This window comes from Piliocolobus tephrosceles, chromosome 14, assembly GCF_002776525.5.
Source record: "Piliocolobus tephrosceles isolate RC106 chromosome 14, ASM277652v3, whole genome shotgun sequence".
In the NCBI taxonomy this organism is placed as follows: domain Eukaryota; kingdom Metazoa; phylum Chordata; class Mammalia; order Primates; family Cercopithecidae; genus Piliocolobus; species Piliocolobus tephrosceles.
Genome location: NC_045447.1, coordinates 82,817,920 through 82,841,263, shown reverse-complemented (window position 1 = coordinate 82,841,263; position 23,344 = coordinate 82,817,920). Strand labels below are relative to the sequence as shown.

The 23,344-nt window shown below is 38.7% G+C and overlaps 2 protein-coding genes across 5 annotated transcripts in view; both read right to left on the bottom strand.

Moving 5' to 3' along the window:
• PIP5K1B (phosphatidylinositol-4-phosphate 5-kinase type 1 beta) overlaps window positions 1–23,344 on the bottom strand; it is a 306,667-nt gene that overhangs the window by 226,881 nt on the left and 56,442 nt on the right. The window lies entirely within an intron of this gene.
• On the bottom strand, window positions 465–5,062 carry FAM122A (family with sequence similarity 122A). The gene has a single exon (XM_023213236.2). It carries the CDS (start codon window positions 5,033–5,035, stop codon window positions 4,046–4,048), a length of 990 nt encoding a protein of 329 aa, XP_023069004.2. The 5' UTR covers window positions 5,036–5,062; the 3' UTR covers window positions 465–4,045.

The window sequence follows — 23,344 nt, the reverse complement described above, 5'->3', positions numbered from 1 at the left end:
TAAGCCTTCACTCGTCCTTAACTTACTCCTTTAGATTCTCATAGAGGCAACATTAAACCTTTACTGCACTCAAGCTTCCAAATGATCTTTCCCTGTTCTCATGTATCCTAGATTCCTCAGTAACTGGAAAATAGGCACAATCAGAAACAAATTCTACTTTTCATATACCTACCTCTATACCCCTAAACGCCTGCAACAACAAATCAATTCAACATTTACGGATACCTTTGCCTAGCCTTTTCACTCTCCTTCCTGTTTCAGAAGAAAAATAAGTTTCCAGACCTCCTTTCTAAGGCCAACTCTTTCTTCTGTTCTCTGGTGCTACTCAAGAAATGATCATAATCTTCTTGGTTCAATTGTCTGGCAACCATTCCCCTGACTCCCACTTCTGTTAGATCTTCAAAATTGTTCTACTAATCTATAAACATACCCTGAAAAAAAAAATATTTTCAGACCTGTTTTCCTCATTTAAGTCTTCATTCCTTCCCCAATTTTATTGCCAAATAAAGTGGTCTCTTGCTACAGGTATGTAACTGGTTGAACTCATAAATGTGAATCACTGGAAGGGAATCTGATACAAGTTATTCTTGATTACAATCAATCTTTTAAGTACACTTAAGGGTCCTAACATCCAGCAGCCTTGGATTTAATGATTCTTAATTATTTCTCCCATTTATACTGTGTTTTTAACAAACATAATAAAGGAAAATATGCCAGAGGTTTATTATATATGACAAACTGTACTTTAAATAAATGTTGCTATTGACTTGAGGATTTCTTGTACAAAGTTTATAGATTACCAATATTAATACCTTAAAAATGCTTTTTGAAGGATAATTCTTACACGAGCTAAGTAAGCCCTTAGTCTACAGAATAATGATGGAAGTTATGAACAATGCTATGATCATGTAAATTGTCCATATACCCTTAGAACCTTATTTGATTTAAAAACTTCCCATCTATAGAGAATAAGTTTACAGAAATAAATGTTTCCATACCTTCTAGGAAAACGATCTAAAATAGGAGAGAATATGATGTATTTAAGGAAAACAAAAGCAAGCCAGTGAGGGCGAAGCACAGAAAACAATGGGGGAGGAGGGAAGGACCAAATTCCTCAGGGCCTCCTAGCCCAGAATTAATACATTTCGGCATACAAATGAGAACAGGAAGCAAATGAAAAGCTTTCAGCTGGGAGATGGAAGGATCAGGTCCGCAATTTTAAAAGGATGACTCTAGTCGCTGTATAGAGAATGAACGGATAGCCGACCAGAGTGTGATGAGCACAAGTGGGAGTTAGGAAGTTGCTTCAGAAGTCTAAGAGGGAAATGCTGGTAGCCAGGACCAGAGTGGCAATAGAGGTAGAAGTAAGGAGATAGATTCCAGCTGATAAAATCAGTAAGACTTGAGGAATGATTAGATATGGGGGAAAGAAAAGAAGAGAGGTACCAAGGACATGTTGGTTTCCTGCATTTATATACATATATACATGGAAATGCCAGTAACACATCTTGTACAATATATACCAAGTTGTTAACAGAAGTTACCTGTTGAAAGGGAAGATGACTTTTACATAGTTAAAATTAGACTTTTAAAACTACATAGATATGTACACTGTTTAAATATTTTATAATCAGCAGGTATACATTGCCTTCTACTTAAACTCACGTGCAACTTGCCTCCCTGAAAAGGATAGGAATGGCATTTTAGGGAGAAAGAACAATCTATCCCAAAGCACAGACACATGAAAGTACATGACATATTTAAAGAATATCAAGTGGTCTAATGTTTGTAGAATAAGAAGGAAAGACGTATACTGGAACAGAGATGAGGAGAGGATTGAAGCTATTGCAGAATATGGCCAGATCATAAAGAACCTTCTATCTGAGGCTAAAGAAATCATTCCTTAAAGAGTAGGAAATGGGGACGCAAATGAAGGTTTCAAGCAAGAGGGTGAAAAATATCAAGTTTAAATTTTAGAAAGATTTCTCAAGAGGCAGTATAAAGACTGAACTAAAAGGAGACAGAAGACAGCCTGGGAGATCACTCAGGCAAGAACTTAAGGCAAAATCAGGGGCAACAGATAGAGAAGGGAAGAAATTTGAGATTCATTTCAGAAGTTGACAGGACTTGGTGATTAAGCTAATCCAACAGAGAAAAGGAAAAGTCAAAGATGCTTCCATGATTTCTAGTTTAGGAAATTAGTGATGACATCAACTGAGATAATGCAAGAACAGGTGAAGTGAGAAGATTAACAATTTCTGTGTTGAAGATAATGAAGTTTAAATACCTCTGGAGGCAGGGCAAGTTACCCAACAAGAAGTCAGACTATTTAAGTTTGAATTTGAAGAACAAGGTCGAGAATGGGAGCACATGAACACTATTACTCAGAAGAGAGAATTTTAAACCTGTGGACACAGTCTTACCCTCAATGCAATTTCACTCCATCTTGAGGCAACCGTCAATTGACCAGTTCCATTTATTTTCATAGTCGTAAAAATTCCACAAAATTGTTCGTTTCTGTAAGCGATAACTTTAAAAAGTCAGAGCTTTTGTCTTGTTCTGAGTCATTTTTCCCCTTTCCTCTTTGTATGCCATTCTTTCTGTCAAACTATCTAGTTAAGGAAGCTATATGAGGTATAAGGAAGAATATTAAGAAAAATTTGTTATTCTTATTATTTTGTCTTAATTGTAAAGGCAAAGAAAAGAACATTCGACTATTCTACCTTTAGCAAAACCTAAGTTAAATAATGATTTACCTATGTGACTCTCCACTAATTTTCTCTTGCAAATCATCACCCCTTAATTAATGGACATCCCCAAGGCAGTCAACTCAAGCTGTAGCTTTAACCACAGAGGTTAAACAATTCACAGTCCTGTTGTTGCTGTCAGAAATCCAAGTTACACTGTACCTTTGTCTAATCAATGGTGCCCTACTTTGGTGGGAGATGGAGAGGAAGGGACCTGTTGGCAAGGAAACAGCTGCTTCCTTCCTGAACAAGGGAAAACCAGTAAGGTGACAGATGGGCAGAGCAGAAAAGTAGCCAAAAATTGCTCTGGCTCCTGGTTGGCAATAATTTTTGGAACTGAGGCACAACTGAATATTTTAAAGTATATCAACAATCGAGAGAGAGTATTGTTTACCTGGGTGTGCCGAAGTTCAACAAGCCTTCCCACACATTTTCTACATTTGAAAAACTTTTAAGTTTGCAGTAGTACAAAGAGCTTAGCCTTAGCCTATGTACAGTGGGCAAAGACTGCAAGGCACTGTCCCATTTCACTTTAGGATTGCACCCAAGCAAATGCACTTTCTGGTTAAAAAAAAAAAAAAAAGGAAAATTTTTTTTTTCTCTATAATATAGTTGTATGACTGACTAGAATTACTATTAAAATCTCATTAAAAATGTTTGCCTTAAAAGTTTACTTTTATATACTTAATTTGAAAGGATTTGTTGTAAACTTTTATAATTTGTTCTCTAATCATTCCCCCTCCCATCCACTTCGGTACCCAGAAAACTAAATATCCAAGAATTCCTGGGTAAAACAGGCAACCACTAGATTGATATAACTAACGTATTTTGTTTTAAGCTGTATAGTTCTTCATCAGATGGAAATCGGCAAACCACTGAAAATAACATTAAAAATTAGTGTGGGCATGAAGTATGGAATTTTAAACATCAGTTTACTATGCTGATTAAGTCAACATTTATATTTTCATCAGAACTTAATAATCCCATAAATAAATAGAGCTCTCAATTATTTAAAAAAATCAAGGGATAACATATGTATTTAGACATAGTAGCAGCGTAAAGATGTATGCTTCGACACACTTATTGGGGAAACGTCTGAAAATATTACTACACTGAATTCAAAGGTATCCGCAGGAACCTGACATAGAAGTTCTCTAGAATAACATCATTTCAGGAAATTTCAAAAAAGAAAAGGGGTAGAATAGGAAATAGCCTCAAATTAATTGACAAAGTTCAGTGTTTGCCCCAACTTGATTATTCTCTCTCCACTGCAAAAAGAAAGTCTCAGGATGAGTGAATCACTTAGACGAAAGTTCATCTAGTGGAATAAATGGAGAAGCCGCTTGGGCAGGTGACACAGGAGAGTCGGTGGTAGTGCTGACTTTCGCTGGTGAGTTACAAGAAGATCCGGCACTGTTGCTGTTTCCATCAAGGGTATCCGAAGATACACACACGCCAGGATCTGACAGCTGTGCAACGTCAGAAGAAAGCATGTTGGTGATGCCCTGGAAAAATCTCTTTGGCTGATAATCAGTTTCCATTTCACATTTTCTTTTCAATGGTCCAAGAACACTTGGTCTAATGCAATTGATGGGGCTCTGGCTTCTCCGGGTGGTAAATCGGGTCGTTGGGCTGGGAATAGGGCTTGGAGGCAATCCGTTGCTACTTACAAAACTTTGCAAGGATGGCGAAAAACACTGCTTCCCAATTCCCCGAGTGGGTGACGGTGCCGGTGACACAGGAATGAAATCGATGCGCTTGGGGGAGGCGGATTTCTCCACGTCGTTGTCACTCAGGCTGAAACTTTCCTCCCAGGAGTGGCTTATCTGCATTGCGGTCTGCACCTCCCGTTCGTGGACCGTCTCTCGGTTGATCAAGTCCATGCCTTCTTCTTGTTTGATCTGGTGCAAGCGGCTGCTGTGCATGCGGACGGGGGAGGCCGGTAGCAGCAGGCCGTGGCGGCTCGGGAACGTTGTGCTGTTCCGCCTGGCGCTCGGCGCCTCGGCCTGGAACACCGGCGAAGTGTCACTGAGGCCGTGGATCAGGGGGGCGCTGTTAGACCTCCTGAGGCCCCCGCCGCCGCCGCTGCTGCCGCCCTCCGCCGGGCTCCCGCCCGTACCCGGAGGCAGCTCCAGGTCTAGCTCCATCTTCTCCTGAGCCATGTCGGGGGCAGGGAGGCGGGGGAGGTGCTCAGTCAGGGACCTAGGATTCCCATTCCCCGCAGTCCAGGGCCGCCGCCGCTGCCGCCGCCACCGAGAATCTGTCAGCGGGCTGGCCCCTCTGCGCATGCGTACCCCTTCGCGCAGGCGCTCGCGATGTCCGTCCTCGAGGCGCCTGCTTTCTGCGTAATATCGGCGCGGCAGTGGTAGGGGAGGGGCGAGGAGCGGTCAGGCCGCTAGTCCGTATATTCCTTCAGCAAAGCTATTGAGCGCAAACTGGCATTGACGGATGTCAATAACATTGTCATATTCTGGAGTACATACTTATAAAACGAACAAAGCCCTGAAAGAGAGGCCCATGGTGATGTGGGGCTATATGACGGGGAGTGGCGCTTGGCCTAATCAGGGAGGGCTTCCTCGAGGAAGGAACAGTGTCCTGAAATCCGAAGAAGTGGGCGAAATGGGTGCGATGTAAAACTTCGCAGGAAACGGGAAGCAAGGGCGACCCAGCCAGGTGGCAGGAGGGGAGGAGAAAGTGTGGCCTGGAGTGGACAGTGAGGGCTGGCGTGACGTGAGGTGGTGGACCAGACCACATTCTGGTCTTTATCTTGAGAACAACGAAAACTTAAAAGGGTTTTCAACATGGGTATAATAGCAACTGAAAAGCTCACTGGCCTGCAGTCTGGAGAATAAATATTGGGAGATTAAAGCCTTACAGAAAAAAGGCCAGAGAGGATGGTAATTTGCACGAAGGTGACAGTGTGGAAGTGGAGATGGAGAGAAAAGTAAATGAGAACTGTTTAGGTTAGGGGAGAAGCCAAAACAGGGGATGGTATTGATACTGATTTACAGTCATAGTTCCAGCACAAGCATATGTGTGAAGTATGAAGGATTAAAGGAAAACCAGTAGGTCCTCACATTTTAAAAATAAAAACACCATTCTTGGCTCATGTAATTAATATGAAACCTTGATATCTCATTAAAAGTGAGTTTATTCATTTATTTATTCAGTCAGTCAAGGTTTTTTTTTTTTCAGCATACTTATGTGCCAAACACTGCTAGGAAATGGGCCCTAGTATGAGAACTTTTAATTCTTACTGAGGGGAAAATACAGAAATAAACGCAGGCTATTTTCAGATAGTGGTAAAGCCTTAGGAAAAACAAGATGGTGTGATGGAGCACTACTGATAGAAGGCAGGGGACAATTAGAGCTGAGATCTAAATGACAAGCAGCAGCAAGTCACGTGGACATCTGGGGAATGAGTATTCCAAGCAGAGAGAATAGCAAGTGCTAAGGCCGGAGGCAGCCATGAGCTTGATGAGTAAGCAGAAAAAGAAAGAAGGGCAGTGCTGCTGAAGCATAAGAGCCGGGAGTGTTAGCAGAGGGTGTCATTCTGAGTATGATGAAAAGTCACTGGAGGGTTTTAAGCAGGGGAATGATATTATCTGGTTTATGTTTTAAATATCATTTAGGCTCTGTAGAAAACAGGCTGAAAGAGGACCACAGTGGAGGCAGAAGGATGAATTCAGGGCCTATGGCAACAATACAGATAAGATTCTTGGACTAGGGTTGTAGCAGTGTCAATGGGGAGTAGAGAGACTGAGGCTATGTGTTGAGTTAGAACCAATAGGATTTGCAGATGGATTAAATTTAGATTGTGAAAGAAACAGATTATTCGAAGGGGACTCATAGCTTGTTCTATTTAAACTGGTGAGATGGTAGTATTATTTACTGAGAGAGGAAAAGAGCACATTTAGAGCTGTAGAAATTAAGAGATCTGAAGCAGAAGAACAGAAGGTAGAAAGAACTAACATTTTCTAAGTGCCTACTCCCTGCTAGGTACTTTAAACACTCCATAATCCCACTTAATCCTCACTGCGTAGATACTGTTATGCTCATTTTATGAAGGAATGATTGAGGTTCAAAAACTGCAAAAGGTACTACAGTCAGTACACGGAAGAACAAAGATCTGAACCGATTTGAATCAAGGACTCATTTTGAAAACCTGTATTATTTTCTCTGAATTTCACATGGATTAAAGAAAGAGAATTTCACATGAATTAGAGAAGGATGGCTAATTCTGAGATGAAAGAAAGGTCTAAAACCAAAGTTGGGAAAGGCAGAAGAAGGAGATGGATTTGGGAGACCAGGCAACAACAGAACCTAACAGCATGGATGCGCAGAGGATGAACAGGAGACACAAATGACTGAAGTTCAACTGTAAGTGGCTGAAAGAATGCTACAAATTATTCAATGAAAACAGGAGAGAGGAGGAAATGTCTACAAAAAAATTAATATCAGGTAAGTACAAAAGAACATTAAATATAGAACTCACTTTATAATACCCACAGCATATTACTATTAACTTGCATATTACTAAATTATTACTAATGTGGCTCAAATGTGCCAGATATTGTTCATCCATGTCTGGATAAACATAATAATTACCTTTACTAATAAAACAGAAGGATGGTGATGAGCCCACAAAATGAAACATCTATGCTATTTGGTTCTTGCCTGAGATCTTAGCTGGTTTCCCAGTTTCTACCCTTGTCCTTGTAGAGTTGGGGACAGAGAATTGACTGACACTTCAGGTCCCAGCACAAATATTAATACTGACTGAGAGGCTTTCATAACTGTTCCTTATAAAAAGCAATCGCAGTTCTCAACACCAAGTGTACATTTGCATGCCCCTTACTCTGTTTTTATTTTCCTCCGGAGTACCACATGACATATATGTATATATTTTCTTGCCTCTTTCTCTCCTGAGAAGGTAAGCTCCACAAGCGAAAGACCTTTGCTTTGTTCTCTGTTATATGCTTAATATCTAGAACAGGGCCTGGCACATTGTACTCAATAAGTACTTGTTGAATCATTGTGTGAATGCATGATAATGAATGAAAGGATGGATTAATATAGCTTTGTCTAAAAGGGAAGATAACTCTACTATTTGAAAATCCAGTCTAACAGGCTTTTCTACACTGATTCTAGGAGCTCCATACCTTGATATATTTTTTAAATATCAGGAATATTATTATTATTTAGAGTGCCCTCCAGCCCATGCAAGTGTGTTACTGGAACTACCCATTATGTGAACTAAGAAACTGAAGCCCTAGGTTTTCTTTCTTTTTCAACCATATGCTCATAAAAATTTGATAGAATTAAAATGTTCAGTACTGAGGATTCTAGGCAGTGTTTAATATATTGAGTTACTACTTCCTTTCGAAGGAATCAAGGACAAATGAGAGAAAATAGCAGCCATAAAATACAATGTAGCCAGCTGCAAATGAATAATGCCAGAGGCAGGATCCAAGGAACCTCCCTGGCTCATTTCCCCCTTCTGGTTTCACTCCATGAATTAAATACCACTCTTAGTCAAGATTCATTCTCACTCCGAAGCCACAAAACCAGACATCTATTCAATAGTTATATTATTGTGATTAACATTAGATTTTAAAACAAAAGATATAACTTATTTTTAGGTTAAAAATAAATAGTTTAGAGCCAGATGTGGTGGCTCATGTCTGTAATCCCGGCACTTTGGGAGGCTGAAATGGAAGCACTGTTGAGCCCAGGAGTTCATGACCAGCTTGGGCAAGAAAGACCCCATCTTATAAAATAAAAATAAATAAACAGCTTAAAAATGAGCATAACAATATCTAGTATTGGGACAGAGTCCCAATCTAATATCTAATTTATAAGATCGCAATGAGGAATAAGTGGGACTGGAATATTTAAAGTGACTAGCAGGGAGTAAGCACTTAGAAAAATAGTATTATTAGATAGTTTTCTTTTAATTTCTAAGGACAATTTTTCACTATTAAATTTCTGAATATATGACAAGGCAAATTTCCACCTCTGAATCCAAACTGAATGAATGTAAAATACGAAAATGTGTGTATGTGTATAATCTAAGATGGGCTGGAAAATACCTTGATATTCCACATTAATTAGCATCAACAACCTAGAGTAAAAATATTGCAGCAAAAACTGTGCTCTAAAACCATAGGAACTTAGGGTTAACTGTTACAACCACTTAGGAAAAATGTTTTGCTGTACCTATTAAAAGAAAATATATTTATAGCCCACGACTAAGGAATCCTGCTCCTGACGATATTACCAAGAGAAATGAGGGCATGTCTACTAAAAGACATGCATGAGAATGTTTCTTGCATTATTATTATTTGTAATAGCTCCAGACTCAAACAACCGTAAACAGTTTAATTATACAATGGAACTCTTTACCCAACAACATGGATGAGTTACAATATAATGTTGAATGAAAGAAATTAAGTACAAAAGAATACATACACTATGACTTCAGTGTTATGAAGTCCCAAAACAGCCAAAACCAACTTAGAAGTCAAAATACAGTAGTCCCCTCTTACCCACAGTTTCAGTTAACCTATGGCCAACGTTGGTCCAAAAATATCAAATGGAAAATTCCAGAAATAAACAATTCATGAGTTTTAAATTGCATGCTGCTGTGAGTGAGTGGCATGATAAAATCCGGTACCATTGCGCTCCATCTGACCCGGGACGTGAATCATCCCTACAACTAGTGTATCCATGCTGTCTATGCTCCCTGCCCATTAGTCACTTAGTAGCCATCTCAGTTACCAGATCGACTGCTGTGGTAGTGCTTCTGTTTGAGTAACTCTTATTTTACTTAATAGTGGCCCCAAAGCACAAGAGTAGTGATGCTGGCAATTGTAATACGCCAAATAGAAGCTGTAAAGTGCTTCCTCTAAGTGAAAAGGTGAAAAAAAAAATGTGCTGAGATTGCTAAGATCTGTGGTAAGAACAAATCCTCTATCCATGAAGTTGTGAAGAAGAAAAAAGAAATTTGTGCTAGTTTTGCTGTCGCACCTCAAATTGCAAAAGTTATGGTGACAGTGTGTGATAAGTGCTTAGTGAAGATGGAAAGGGCATTAAATTTGTGGGTGGAAGAGATGAGCAGAAAGCATTCCAATTGATGGCAATGTGTTGCATCAGAAAGCAGTGAGCCTATATGAAGATTTCCACAAGGGATCCCCTGAAATGAGTGACACCAAGCCACTTACTGCAAATAAGTGATGGTTACACCGATTTGGGAATAGGTTTGGATTGACAAATATAAAATTTACTAGAGAGGTTATGTCTGCCAATGAAGAAGCTGTTGCCACATTTCCAGCAGAGCTAAAGAAATTTATCAAGGAAAAAGGATACTATCCGAGTGAGATTTCAATTGCAATGAAACTGGCCTCTTCTGGAAGATATCCAGTAGAATGAATCTACATTGATAAAAGTACAAAAGAGGCACCAGACATAAAACATGGAAGGACGAATTAGCTCTAGTACTATGTAGCCATACACATATAGTATTTGGTTTCTGCGGTTTCAGGCATCCACAGGGGGTCTTGGAACGTTTCCCCTTGTATGAGGGGGGACTATTATAGTGGTTACGCTTAGGACTGACTGGGACGGTCTACAAGAAAATGTTCTATATCCTGATCTGTGTGCTAGTTTACACGGGTGTACACATATGGAAAACATTATCAAAATATTTGAAATGTATACACGTTTCTATATAAAGTTAGATCTTAAAATGTTCTTGATATGGACAAAACCACCATGGAATGTAAATGGAGAAGGAGAGAATAGGATAAGAATGTATGTACTTCAATTGGAAGGAAGATATCTTATTCAAGCACTAACCAGAAATCTAAACTGGAATGCTGAGCTTCCAAATCTCTCTGACACACAACAGTATCAGTGGAAGAGAGCTAACTTGACAGTAGAGAGAAAAGAGAAACACACACACACACCCCTAAAGTTGCATTTCACTGGGGCCCTAAACACCAGTAGATTCCAGCAGCCTCACATAAACTCTGAAGACTTGTCTGAATCCAGTTACAGATCACCAAGAATAGAACCATCAGCTTTTCTTGGCCCTGTTCCCATAGTACCCTTAAAGTTAGTTACTTCTAAGAAAGCAATAAGGAGGAAATGAAGCCCATTTTATTGCCTTTTATTTTCTCAACTGCAAGCTTTGTGTATTTTGTTCAAGCAAAGTCGGCTCTGTTGCCTTCTCAGTGGTATCCTCCTAGAATAATTCATGAAATGGAACAGAATTAAAGTAGCATCATAGGAACTCAGCGTGGGCTGTTAGAACATATGTGAAGAACAAGAATTGTATTTAAGGACACAATTCTGGCCAACAAGAACTTATTTGGTTATTCTGATGAAAGAAAATAATAGATGATCTCAGAAATTTACCAACCATTCAATTTACAAATAATTATTGAGGGCCCGTTAAGTACAGACACCCTCCATGTTATCTACCTTCAAATTACTTAATCTAATCCTTAAAACTTCAGAGCAACAGCAAAGATTAGAAAATCAAGGTAGAAGTATACAAAGGGGCTACTGAGCCCTCTCAACTTTGATAAACTGAAAAGCCATCACACCACTGCATGGAGACATATCCTTCTTATGGAGACAGTGAACAGATAGAAAGGGGCCTCAGAGACTTGATGGAAGAATCTTACAGGCTAGGCCCTCAGCACAATTCAAGTAAACAAGTAATTGTGGACTGTAGTTACTTTGTTCAGTTTTTTCCATGGGAGACTATAAAGGAAGATACTAAATTAAAATAGCCATCTAACCCCCAGTCTCTAATCCCTTAAGTCTTTTGAATAGAATAGAAAACAGGATTGATATCTCTCCTTGTTCCTCACTGTCCATTTTTTGGTGCCTTCTCTTCGACATTAAAACCCTCCTAGGCCATAATCCAAGAGTATAATCGATAGCCCTTTCTTTGGTGAAATGCTTCTCTCTGCCTGTCTGCTATCCTTCCCTTGAAGGATTAATCCATTTGCCAAGGGGGTGGGGGAACTGATGGCTTTATGGATAATGTATAAACTTTAAAACATGCAAAGGCTGCAAATCTCGTTGGATTTATATACTTGGACCTTTCAGCTGGGTGGGTGTTTGGAAACTGAAGAGCTCAGTGCATTAGTGCACAGAAAGACCATAGCAAAGAAAGAACCAAACTTGGAGTCAGATTATCATACTTGCAGCAGTGGGACTTTGGGCAAGTCTGTCAACCTCTCTAGGCTCCACTTTTGTCACTTATGAAGTGGGGATGAAGCCTTTTCGTTGTAAAGATAAAATAATGTGGTGTCCATAAAAGGCCTTGCAAACAGTAAAGGGCCTATAACAGAGTTCTTTATTCACATATTCAGTGCCATGATCACAAAATGATCCTACCCTTTTTCTACCACTCTTACCAGAAGGCTTCCTCTGTTTTCTTACTTTCAGTTTGATTCTGTGGAAGGAAATTCTTCATCTCCTTCCCTAAGGTTATATAGTAATTATAGAGCTATACATTTTCTGTGGTCTAAAAACTATGAATTGGAAGGTTCACATACAAGCAGGCACAGTTTCTGAGTAGGATAATTGGGTAAAACCACATTTCTAAGATCTTTGCAGCAGAATCTGTGTGTCTGGGAAGAGAGATGGGCACTGGGGCAGAGAGGCCATCAATAACTAAAATGCGGCTGGATCAGTGAATACTATTCCCTGCAGCAAGCCATTTGTTAATCCCCAACTGTAGCGGCTACCCTCCCCAGTAGCGCTGAACTTTTCAATTGGGACTAATCCCAAAGGCTTATTCTTATTTATTCACTTAAAACCCCATTTTGAATTACTGCTGTCATGTCACCATCCTTCTTGGCATACAATAAACTGCAGGGGGACACATATTTGGCTGTGCCTGACAAACAGGTTGAACCCAGCCTCTCTCAGATAAAATAAGAAGAGCAAAGAGGAAGAAACTGAGAGAAGATTCAAGAAGTCTCGGTAGTTACTGTTCTTTAAGGTGTGTCTTTCCCTCCATGTAGCTGACATCTAGAGGGATGTTTGGAGGAGCAGGTCAAATGTTCAAAAGAAGTTTGAAGCTGCTGCTGCAAACCTAGAGATTCATAAGCAACATGCCTTAGGGAAATTTTTTGGTTTTAGAAGGTGACAACTTTACAGCCAAGAATTCCTTAACCTCTAAGATGCTTTAAGATAAAAAGGCATATTACAGAGAGAGTGGGCAGTTTCTTCTCTTTTCATGCAGCTTTCCTTTGAGCTAAATATGACCAGTAAATGCAACGAAAAGAAAAAATATTAAGGGTGGGTGTGTTCTAATTCCTCCTACCCCATACAGATTTATAAACTGAATACAACTGTATTTCAGTATCCACAACTTTTTCAACTGTAGCTCAATTTGATAGTAGGAAATGAATTTTTATCATCCACAGAGTTCAGCCATCTGAAAGTTCCCACTTACTAGGAAATGGTACAGGCTTTTTTTTCTTCACTCTGCTTTTGAAACTAAAAGTCTAAGATAGTAACCTTCTTCAGCCCTTGCAGTTAAGACACTTTTCATCAGAGAAGGCTGTCTTATCATTATCATTATCACACGATGGTAGTTCACACCCAGCGAGGGCCTATGTGCCAAGTACCTTTCTAAGTATTTTGTGTATATTAACTCATTCCATTTCTAGGATTCTTACCCTCATTTTATAGATAAGGGAAATGAGACACAGAAAGGAGAGGTTAACTAAGTTGCCTCGGGTGACAGTAGAGGAATTTGAGCCCAGGGGTCTGGCTTCAGAAGCTGAGCTCTTAATCATCATTCCCTGTTGACACACATGAAATACAACTGGGTTTCTCCAAGCTGCCATTTTCAAGGTGTTCCAGGTTTTCTTTGAAGACTGCTGGTGGAGTTGAGGTATACAGGATAGCCATTCTGCTTATCAGAAAGATAGATGAGGGGTCCATATAATTGTATGGGCTTACAGATACTAGCGAGTTTATAAAATTAAGCAATTAGTAAATGCCCTATTTGTCCCAAAGCAGTTGTGAAAACTAATGCAAAGGGATAGAACCACAACATGTCAGATCTGAAAGGGACTTTAGAAATCACCCTCACTAACTTTCATCAGCAGAGAATCTGAGGTTCAGAAGGAGCCAATGATTTCTTCAGGGTGAAAAAGGCATCCAAGAGAGAGCTAGGATGGTTGATGAAGTCTGTAAGGATTGCTCCCTAATGTTTGATCTCTAGATTCCTCTTTCACTTCACACTCTTTCTCTATGAAACAGTAACCACTCCCATGGTTTTAACTATGATCAATATGCTGATATCTCTCAAATTTCTATCTCTAGATAGGGCTGACATCTCCAGACTGTCATAGTTACTTATGAGACATTTCTACTATATGTTCCACAGATTCTTCAAACGCATCTACGCATGAACTCAGTTCTACCCCAAACCCACTACAGCAGCAGTCCCCAACATTTGGCACCAGATCAGTCTCATGGAAGGCCATTTTTTCCATGGGATGGGGTGGGCAGTGCAAGGGGGATGGTTTGGGGATGAAACTCTTCTACCTCAGATCATTAGATTCTCATAAGGAGTGAGCAACCTAGATCCCTCACATGCACAGTTCACAACAGGGTTTGTGCTTCTGTGAGAATCTAATGCTGCCACTGATCCAACAGGAGGCGGGGCTTAGGCAGTAAGGCTCGCTGGCCCGCCACTCACCTCCTGCTATGTGGCCTGGTTCCTTACAGGCCACAGACTGGTACCAGTCCACGTCCCGGGGGCTGGGGACCCCTGTACTACAGCACTTCTTTGAGCATGAACTGCACAACAATCTCTCCAGACAACCAAGTCAATACTCAAATTATTCTAGATCCTTCTCTCCTTCATCCTTATTTTAACCCTGAGAAGTCAGACCCCACCAAGGTGCAGGAGGACTGGTGGCAAACGGCAGGAAAAGATAGGAAAAGAATCATGCCCCTCCTTAGGAGCTGAGCTTTTTAACTTGCCACCCCCCTTCCTGAGGGAGAGGAGTAAGTATAATGAAGTCGGAGGCTTAGCTAATTACATAGCACTGGACACTTGGGATACCAGCTTGAAACAGTGATTTGACATGGTAGTGGGACATTTTATTGCCTAAGAGTGAGCAGAAAGAAAGGTTCTTGAATTTTCATTCAGAAGCCAGGGAAGACCTTTCCCCCACTGAATACATTTATAGGAAAGGGCAAAAATAAAGAGTATTTGTGATTATATTCCACGAGTGCTGCTTGTTGCATAAAGAAGGACAGAGGTCACTTGTCAGAAATGCTGAAGAAATAACGACTGTTGATTTTTCAGGGGTGGGGGGAGGAACTGGTGATCTGGAGAGAGAGGTCTAGTGGAGGCCTAGGAAAGAAGGTGTGGAAAACCCAGATGAGAGGAGCCACACCGTAGGCAGGTGGTAAGAAACTGGAGGCAGTGAGATAGGCTATGTTTTCGAGAATTTGGCTAATTCAAATTGAAAAAGTATTTTTCAAGTTCCAACTGGGTGCCAGGTACCCTGCTAGGCATTTTCACGAAGAACGAGAGGAAAGCAAGCAATGTCATGCCACTGTGACAGGCTACGGAAGTGTTGTTGAGGACAGAATTTCCTTAAACATTTGTTCTTTCCCCAGAAGTAACTAGAAGTAAGAAAAATACCGATGATACAAAAGGAAAGACAAATGGAACCAAAAGCCTAGAGTGTATCGAGGGCATAGAAGTAAGCGCAAAATTGGCCAGGCGCGGTGGCTCAGTCCCAGCACTTTGGGAGGCCAAGGCGGGTGGATCACGAGGTCAGGAGATCGAGACCATTCTGGCTAACATGGTGAAACCCCATCTCTACTAAAAACAAAAAATTAGCCGGGTGTGGTGGTAGGCACCTGTAGTCCCAACTACTCGGGAGGCTGAGGCCGGAGAATGGCGTGAACCCGGGAGGTGGAGCTTGCAGTGAGCTGAGATTGCACCATTGCACTCCAGTCTGGGCAATAGAGTGAGACTCCGTCTCAAAAATAAAAAAAATTAAAAAAAAAAAAAGAAGAGCAAAATTATAGGTTATAAATATTTATTTATTTAAAGTCTATAAAATAAACCTTAGCTTTAGATTAGCCAAATCTGGGGAATTACATTGTTCTTTTCTCGTAAATAATAGCTAGTTACACTTTCAGTGTGCTGCTTATGTTTAACCCAACCCATCATTAACAACATAAAAAACATCTGCCCTTCAGCAAAAATGAAGGGAAAATGTAATTCATGCTACTGCTTTTCGAATACCTAACAAATCTGGCCATCAGATGTAGAAAAAATTCACAGTATAAGTGACAGTGAAAACCTGTCCCATTTTTCCTACTTAATTTGCTCTTGGAAAATGTAAAATCGAAAGGCTCAATTAATCTTAATGATATGTCACAGAACAGAAAGATCTCCCTGGGCTAAAAAGCATTCTGCACATGCCTCAGAATTCAAAAGAAAGAATGAATTGAGGAAGATGTAGACAATGGTCAGTTCCCCACAAAGATAGCCTCTCAATCTTCTTTTTCAATTTTTAAAATAATTTTTCGATTTAAAAAATACTACAGGGGAAATAGGGATGCATTACTGGGAATAAACAAGTTGTACATTTACTGAGGCTAACATTTCATCATTTGTTCAAATGCTTCCATGGCTTTTCCCAACAGGGCAACTATGACTAGCTAATTTCTAAAAGTACCGTTGTATGACCAAGAGTGGAGATGGTTTGCCCGCTGTCTTTATTATCAGCACCAGGGGTTTCTATTGAAATGCCTCCAAGGGTCAACAGATAGATAACTAATGGGTGACAGCACTGAGAGAATAGAGCATTTGCACTTAACAGACTGGAGAGACCCAGGCACCTAAAGGTGGCTGACAGCCACTGCTCAATTCCACCCAACAGTTGCCGTTGGAGAAAAGGATGCCATACATTGCCCAAGCTTCTAATTTTTTAACAGAGGTAAAAAATCTAGATTTTTAAAAATGTGGATGCTCACAAATTGTAGATGTTCAACTAAAAAAAAATTTTTAAAGTAAAACATAGGATAGACCTAATCAAAAGGTTCTAAAGGCTGTCTTAGGCTCTGAGGACAAGCTGTGACCTCTGACAACCCATTCTTCTCTCTCACTTTACAGTCTGTGCCTTCCTTCCCCAGGACTGTGAATTCCTCTTCTGCCCCTTGATGATCACTGCTCCATAAAGTCCTTTGTCATTTTTATTTATACCCAACTCCTGTCGCTGGCTACATGGTCTCTGAGAAAGGGCAGCTACGTGTGTCTTATAGGTAAAGTGTCCTGCAGCGCTTAGTTGTAGGGCCTAGGGTATGTCACATACATATGAATGATGGTGGAAACTTCAGATCATGTATACATCCACTTTTTCCTTTTCTCCCTACTTCTATTCCCACCTGCATAGTTATAACTAGCCATCCATCTTACTGATTTTTCTTGTTTCCAATAATTTTTCAGTTGATTCTTTCTAGCTGTGCAGTTGAAATATCTGCAAATAATGTTAACTTTGCAACTTCCTCCCAATATTTATGTCTATTATTTCCTTATCTCCTGACTGGTACTTTCCGTGTAAGGTTTATAATTTCAGTGAAAGTCGGTATTCTTATCATATATTTGATTTAAATGGGAGTACATTCTACTTATTTTACTAAGTTTTAATTTTTTTCTTTTTATTTGGGAATATGTGTCAGATTTTTTTTGTTACCATAAACTTATTTTATTTATTCCTTTAAAAGTTCATTTTAGTGGCATATAATTTAGTGCAATAAAATTCACTCTTTTAAATAATACGGTTCAGTTAGTTTTGACAAACTTGAACAGTCAGGTAACCACTGCCCAAATTAATGTACTAGTAGATGTTGAATTTTAGTATTTTTGGCACCTATTAAGATGACTATACAGGTTTTTCTTTTTTCATCTAATATGTGGACTAGATTCTCTGAAATTGAGCCAACCTTAAGTTCTTGTGATGTATCTACTTGATCATGGTATTTATTTAATGCATTGCTAAATTATTTCTTTTTCTTTTCTTTTTTTTTTTTTTTTTTTTGACAGAGTCTTGCTCTGTCACCCAGGTTGGAGTGCAATGGTGTAATCTTGGCTCACTGCAGCCTCCGCCTCCCAGGTTCAAGCAATTCCCCTGCCTCAGCCTCCCGAATAGATGGGATTACAGGTGTGCGCCACCATGCCTGGCTAATTTTTGTATTTTTAGTAGAGATGGGGTTTTGCCATGTTGGCCAGGCTGGTCTCGAACTCCTGACCTCAAGTGATCTGCCCACCTCAGCCTCCCAAAGTTCTGGGATTACAGGCGTGAGCCACAGCACCTGGCCTGCATTGCTAAATTCTATTTGATGGTATTTTATGAAAGGCTTTTACATCAAGATTGATCTGCAGTGTGTGTGCACATACAGGCACATACCCATGCCAGCTCTCTTTGTGAAGTTTTGGTACTAAGATCATTCTGATATCTTAAAAAAATCTTGAAAGTCTGTCTTTTGTTCTATACTTAGAAAAAGTTGAAATAGTCAGGTTTACATGGGGCACTCTAGTTTATACTGATTCTCTCAATTAAAGCTCCCTTTGATAAACTATATAGTTGCCCTACTTAATATCAATATTCCTGAATGTTTGAAGAATTTCCTGGGGCCATCTGGGGGCCTGCACTTGGAATTTAGAAAGCACCTTTTGATAACATTTTCATTTCTTTCATGGTTACTGACTCTCTCTCCTGGGACCACTTTAATGAAGTAAATTTTCCTAGTACCACTCACTTCACCTATCTCCATAGTGTTTCATATAGTACCTAACAATATTTTTTGGTTACTTCTTCTTTTTGATATCTGATGTTGTTGATTTTTACTTTTTTTGGGTAATAAAGATATATTTATTTATTGTAAACAATTTTTAAATACACACATAGGAAAAAATGGTTGAAAATTACCCACAATCCCATCACTCAGAAACAATTACTTTTGACATTGTAATAAAAAGCATTCCAGATTTTTACCTGTGTACATACCTACCTATCTACATAATGCAATGTTTATTAACCTGCCCTTTCCATATTATATGTTGTGAACACCTTTTCCATATCAGTAAATATAGACTTACATCTTCAATTTCAATGGCCGTGAAATATGGCTATTCCATGACCTTCTTATATATATTTCTAACAAGGAATAAGCAGGTAGGTTAATTTTTTTCAATTATTTTTAACAATGCTGCATTGAACATTATATAAGATCTTTGTAGGTTCATTTTGTTGGACAGCTTATTCAAAGTAGAAGTGCTAAATCAAAGACAGATACATTTATAACAATAGTTTTTGCTTATAAGAGATGTTTTTATTTCATATATAAAAAAGCAGCAAAAAACAAAGTAAAAGTTTCCTGCAATCCATTATTCAGTGGTAGCCTCTGTTAACATTTTGTTATAGATATCCACCAAGTCTTAGTGCACATTCTTTTTTTAACCATATTATACATACCAGGTTGTCACCTCCTTACCATATTATGCCATCTTTTCCTACACAATATCATTCTATATAGCTACAAGGTACTCAGTACCTTGATTTGATTTTATACTAATGGATTATCTACTAATGGAAATTTAAGGTGTTTCCAATATTTGAGATTAGAAACAATGCTATCATGAATATCATTGTCTTTATTTTTTGGCCCCTTGTCCAATTACTTCCTAAGGTTAAATTCCCAGCAGTGGAACTGCTAGATCAGAGGATATGTATAGCAAGGCTTCTTGTAAACACATCACCCTTGAGAAAGTCTACATCAATTGACATTCCCAACAGATCTGACTGTGCTTGTTCTCCACCTCTGCTTCAACCTTGGTATGATCATTCTTCTTAGCCTTAGACTTAGGTAACAAAAAGTGGCACTTTTTTTTTTTTAAGTTTGCATTTTTAAAAGTTACTAACAAATTAGATATTTTAATGTGCTTTTTGGTCCTTCTCCATAAATGGCAAATCACTTTCTATAATCTATTAGTATTTCTCTAAACACAAAATAGCCATAATAAACTATATTTGTTTCTTAAATCTTAGGCCCTATTTTGATGGAGAATTTATCTTAAAAGAAAAAAATGCATGCCTTGTACATTTAAAAATAGCTCTGGCACTTCTGCTTGGAATTTTGCTTTAATCCATATCAGACAAGAGAGAACGACCATTTTCTCCATGTTGCATTAATAAAAATTTGTACTAGGCATCATTATGAAATATTTGCTAGAACACAGAATTCAGTACAGTACAGGTACACCCTCAAATTTCCAGTGAAATATAAGCATTTTAATAAATATTTTATGACACAGTTTCATCTCCAACTGCTCCATGGAAAATACCATTAACATGTTACTAGTGGCAAGTTCTGTTTCGTCACAATGCCAACATCTGTAATGTTTGAAATATTAAAAATTAGAAGCGCAGTTTTTCTCAGAGCTTTCATTTTTAAATAAGCACCCATTATAAACAATTGTAACTGATTTCCTTTGGAGTAAAAACATGGTAAACACTCATTTTTTAAAAACAACAGTTAAGAACGAATGACCTGCAAGTGAATTCAAGATAATGAGCAGTGATTGTGCATTCTATCAAAGCATTTTTGTTGAAATGCTTTAAAACCATATTCGGAATGCGTGTTCTAAAAGGCAGGGATTTACATGGGCCTTCTCCACTTTTTAAAAAAAATCAGTTTTATTTTAAAATGCAAATGTCAAATATGCTTAAAATCCTTCAGTATTTTAAATAACCATCACTAAAGAAATCAAGGTAATTACAATTTCAAACATAAAATCAATTTTTCTTTGCTACATTGATGTTTATGGTTAAGAGACCACAGAATGAAGGTGAGAACAAGGAAAGCTTTAGTTTATCACCTGTAACTAGCATAAATTCTTTGTCTTTGCTAGCATTATTTCTTTTTGTTTTGACAAATTATTGCCTAATCTGTCTGAGCTTACAATGCTTGATAGAATATATAAGGTAACATTATAACATTAAACAGTAGTATGAAAATCCAGTAAAATAAGTGTTTATATCCCTAAAGCATTCGGTAGAAAGATACCCAAATTCTAAAGGCCTACACTAGTACCTTGATGAGTTAAGTTTAATATTACACAAATATAGCAACTTCATGAGACAAATGTTATACTCCCAACTCATTCATTGAACTACAGGTCCTCAAACAGAATGGATCTCAAAATCTAGTGTAAGAGATGATTAAAACAACAAGTTAGGAAAATAAGATGACATTTAGAAGTGGAAATGCCATCCTATGTAATCAATAGTACTGTGAATTCTCCCACAGTGGATGGGCTGAACTGAATATCCCCCAAAATAATGCACTGTTTAGGTGCTGAATGCAATGAACAGATGAACACTATGGAGACCATTTATAGTTGAGATTAAAGTAAACCCCAAAATATCACCAAACACCAGCCAACTTTAAAGAAAATCAAGATGAACTGGCAAACCACTGACATCTCCTGAAAGCATGCTGAAACAAAGGTGATGATTCCAAAAAAAAAAAAGAAGAAGTTGTAGTAGAGGGGTGTCCAAAAAAGGGATATCTGTAAAAGGAGAGGGAGGAGAAAATCAGAGTGATCAGAGTGTCACCAGCATTTCCAGAGAAGGTACCAACCAGGTCCTGTTTCTCATCTCTCTAGCAGACAAGTAGTAAGTGAGCAAGGCTAATCCACCAGCCTTTCAAAGCATTCATTTACATTTACTCTGACTCTCCTCATCCTCACTTAAGAAACTATTTGATGTTCACACAGGAGCTCAAGGAGATTTACCAATTCATGGGAAGGAAATACACCACCTCATTGCCATAATTATCACAGCATGCTGAGTGGTTTCTATTTTGAGTGTAAATTGATAAAATGGCATTTTTCTTCATCAGTCTCTCTAATGATTTCGAGTAGTATGCATCAATTCATGGGGTCTAATCAGCCATGCCAAATGATGATACGGAGTTTATAAATCTACAGAGCTGGGAATTGTATTATTTTTTAATATCCTTCACAATTTCCCCAGCCAACAGTATTACGTCAAAACTCCTTAGCACAGGCTCTGTAGCTTTTGCCTAATTTTTCAACCTCATGTAATATCACTGTGATCATCATCATTGTCTACAATGGCAGCTGACATTTGTTGAGTGCTTTTTATATATCAAGCCTAACCTAAGCATTTTACTGATGACATCTCATTTAAAACTCACAAAACCCCATGAGGTAGGTAGTGTTGTTTTATTGGTCTTACTAAATGAGGAAGTAAAGCACAGGAAGGTTAAATGCTTTGCCTCATTCACCTGCCCACATGAATCTCACACTTAAGTCATACTCAAATATCTGCAAGTCTTGTAAATGTAGCATGCTTTTGCTTACCTCTTGGCACAGGCTGCCAGCTTGGCCCAGAAAATCATCCAACTTTTCTCTTGTCTCACCATTTCCTATTGATCCTTCAAGACTCTGTTTGAGCAAAGCTTCCTCTGAAAAACCCAGATATCCCAGTCCATCCTAAGAAAAGTCAGATGCTCCCTTCTTCTGTGCTCTTATTACCATAGGTACCTATTCACACATAACACGAGTCTGTTTGTGAATCTGTTCCCCACTGTGCACAGCCTCTCTCATAGAGAATGCCAGGGTCCCTGCATAAGGCCTCATATTCTATAACTACACTACTCCAGAGGGTACCACTCATATAGACTACAGAGTGAGGAAAATGGCAACACGTGGAGTTGCACAGTATGGGAGCTCTAAGGATAGTATCCCCGTTGTCTTCTAAAGGAAGCGACACATCGCATACACTCATAAACATTTCTAAGTGACTGAGTGGCTGAAACAGAGACCACAATAAATGTGAAATGGAACTTAAAACATTGAGCCCTCTTAACCAATTTATTATCCTCCAAATCAACACTTCATAAGTGCAAGTCTAAATAATACCATTAACCTAAAGATAAGTGTTAGTTCTGTTGCCCACTATAAGTACACTCAAAAATCTCTGGTTTATCTCTTCTATATCAGCTTCCTGTGCATTTTCTTTAAATGTTAACAATGAATTTTGAAGATTTCCTTCTCAGCCTTTGATAATGGCATAATTAATCTGCAAATAGATGTGGCATTTCCAAAGATACAAATAATTACAGTGAGAACTACACATAAAAAATCTACCCAAGAATGGACTGATATGCAAATTAATACAGTCTAATTTCTTCTGTTTTAATGAGCATGTTCACTGTGGGCATTATGCATCTGTATTCAGAAAAACAACATTCCATGACTTTCAACCACCTGCTCAGCAGGGAGAAAAAATTGCACAATGAACTTTGGCAGACATTTATGATATTTTTTATTAGAAGTAAAAAAAAATTAAGCTTAGATAATACATTCTATTTCTTTTAAAAGGACACAGTTTCTATCTTTTTGTGGATAGGAACATGATCTTAGGTAAAAGAACCTTCTACATATAACCAGCTTTAAGAAATACCTGGAGATTATGACAGCTTTCCCTGAAGAGAATCTCTTCAGT

Excerpts from the sequence above, each read along its gene's own strand:
- FAM122A (XM_023213236.2), bottom strand. The coding sequence starts at position 5,035 with ATGCGCAGAGGGGCCAGCCCGCTGACAGATTCTCGGTGGCGGCGGCAG.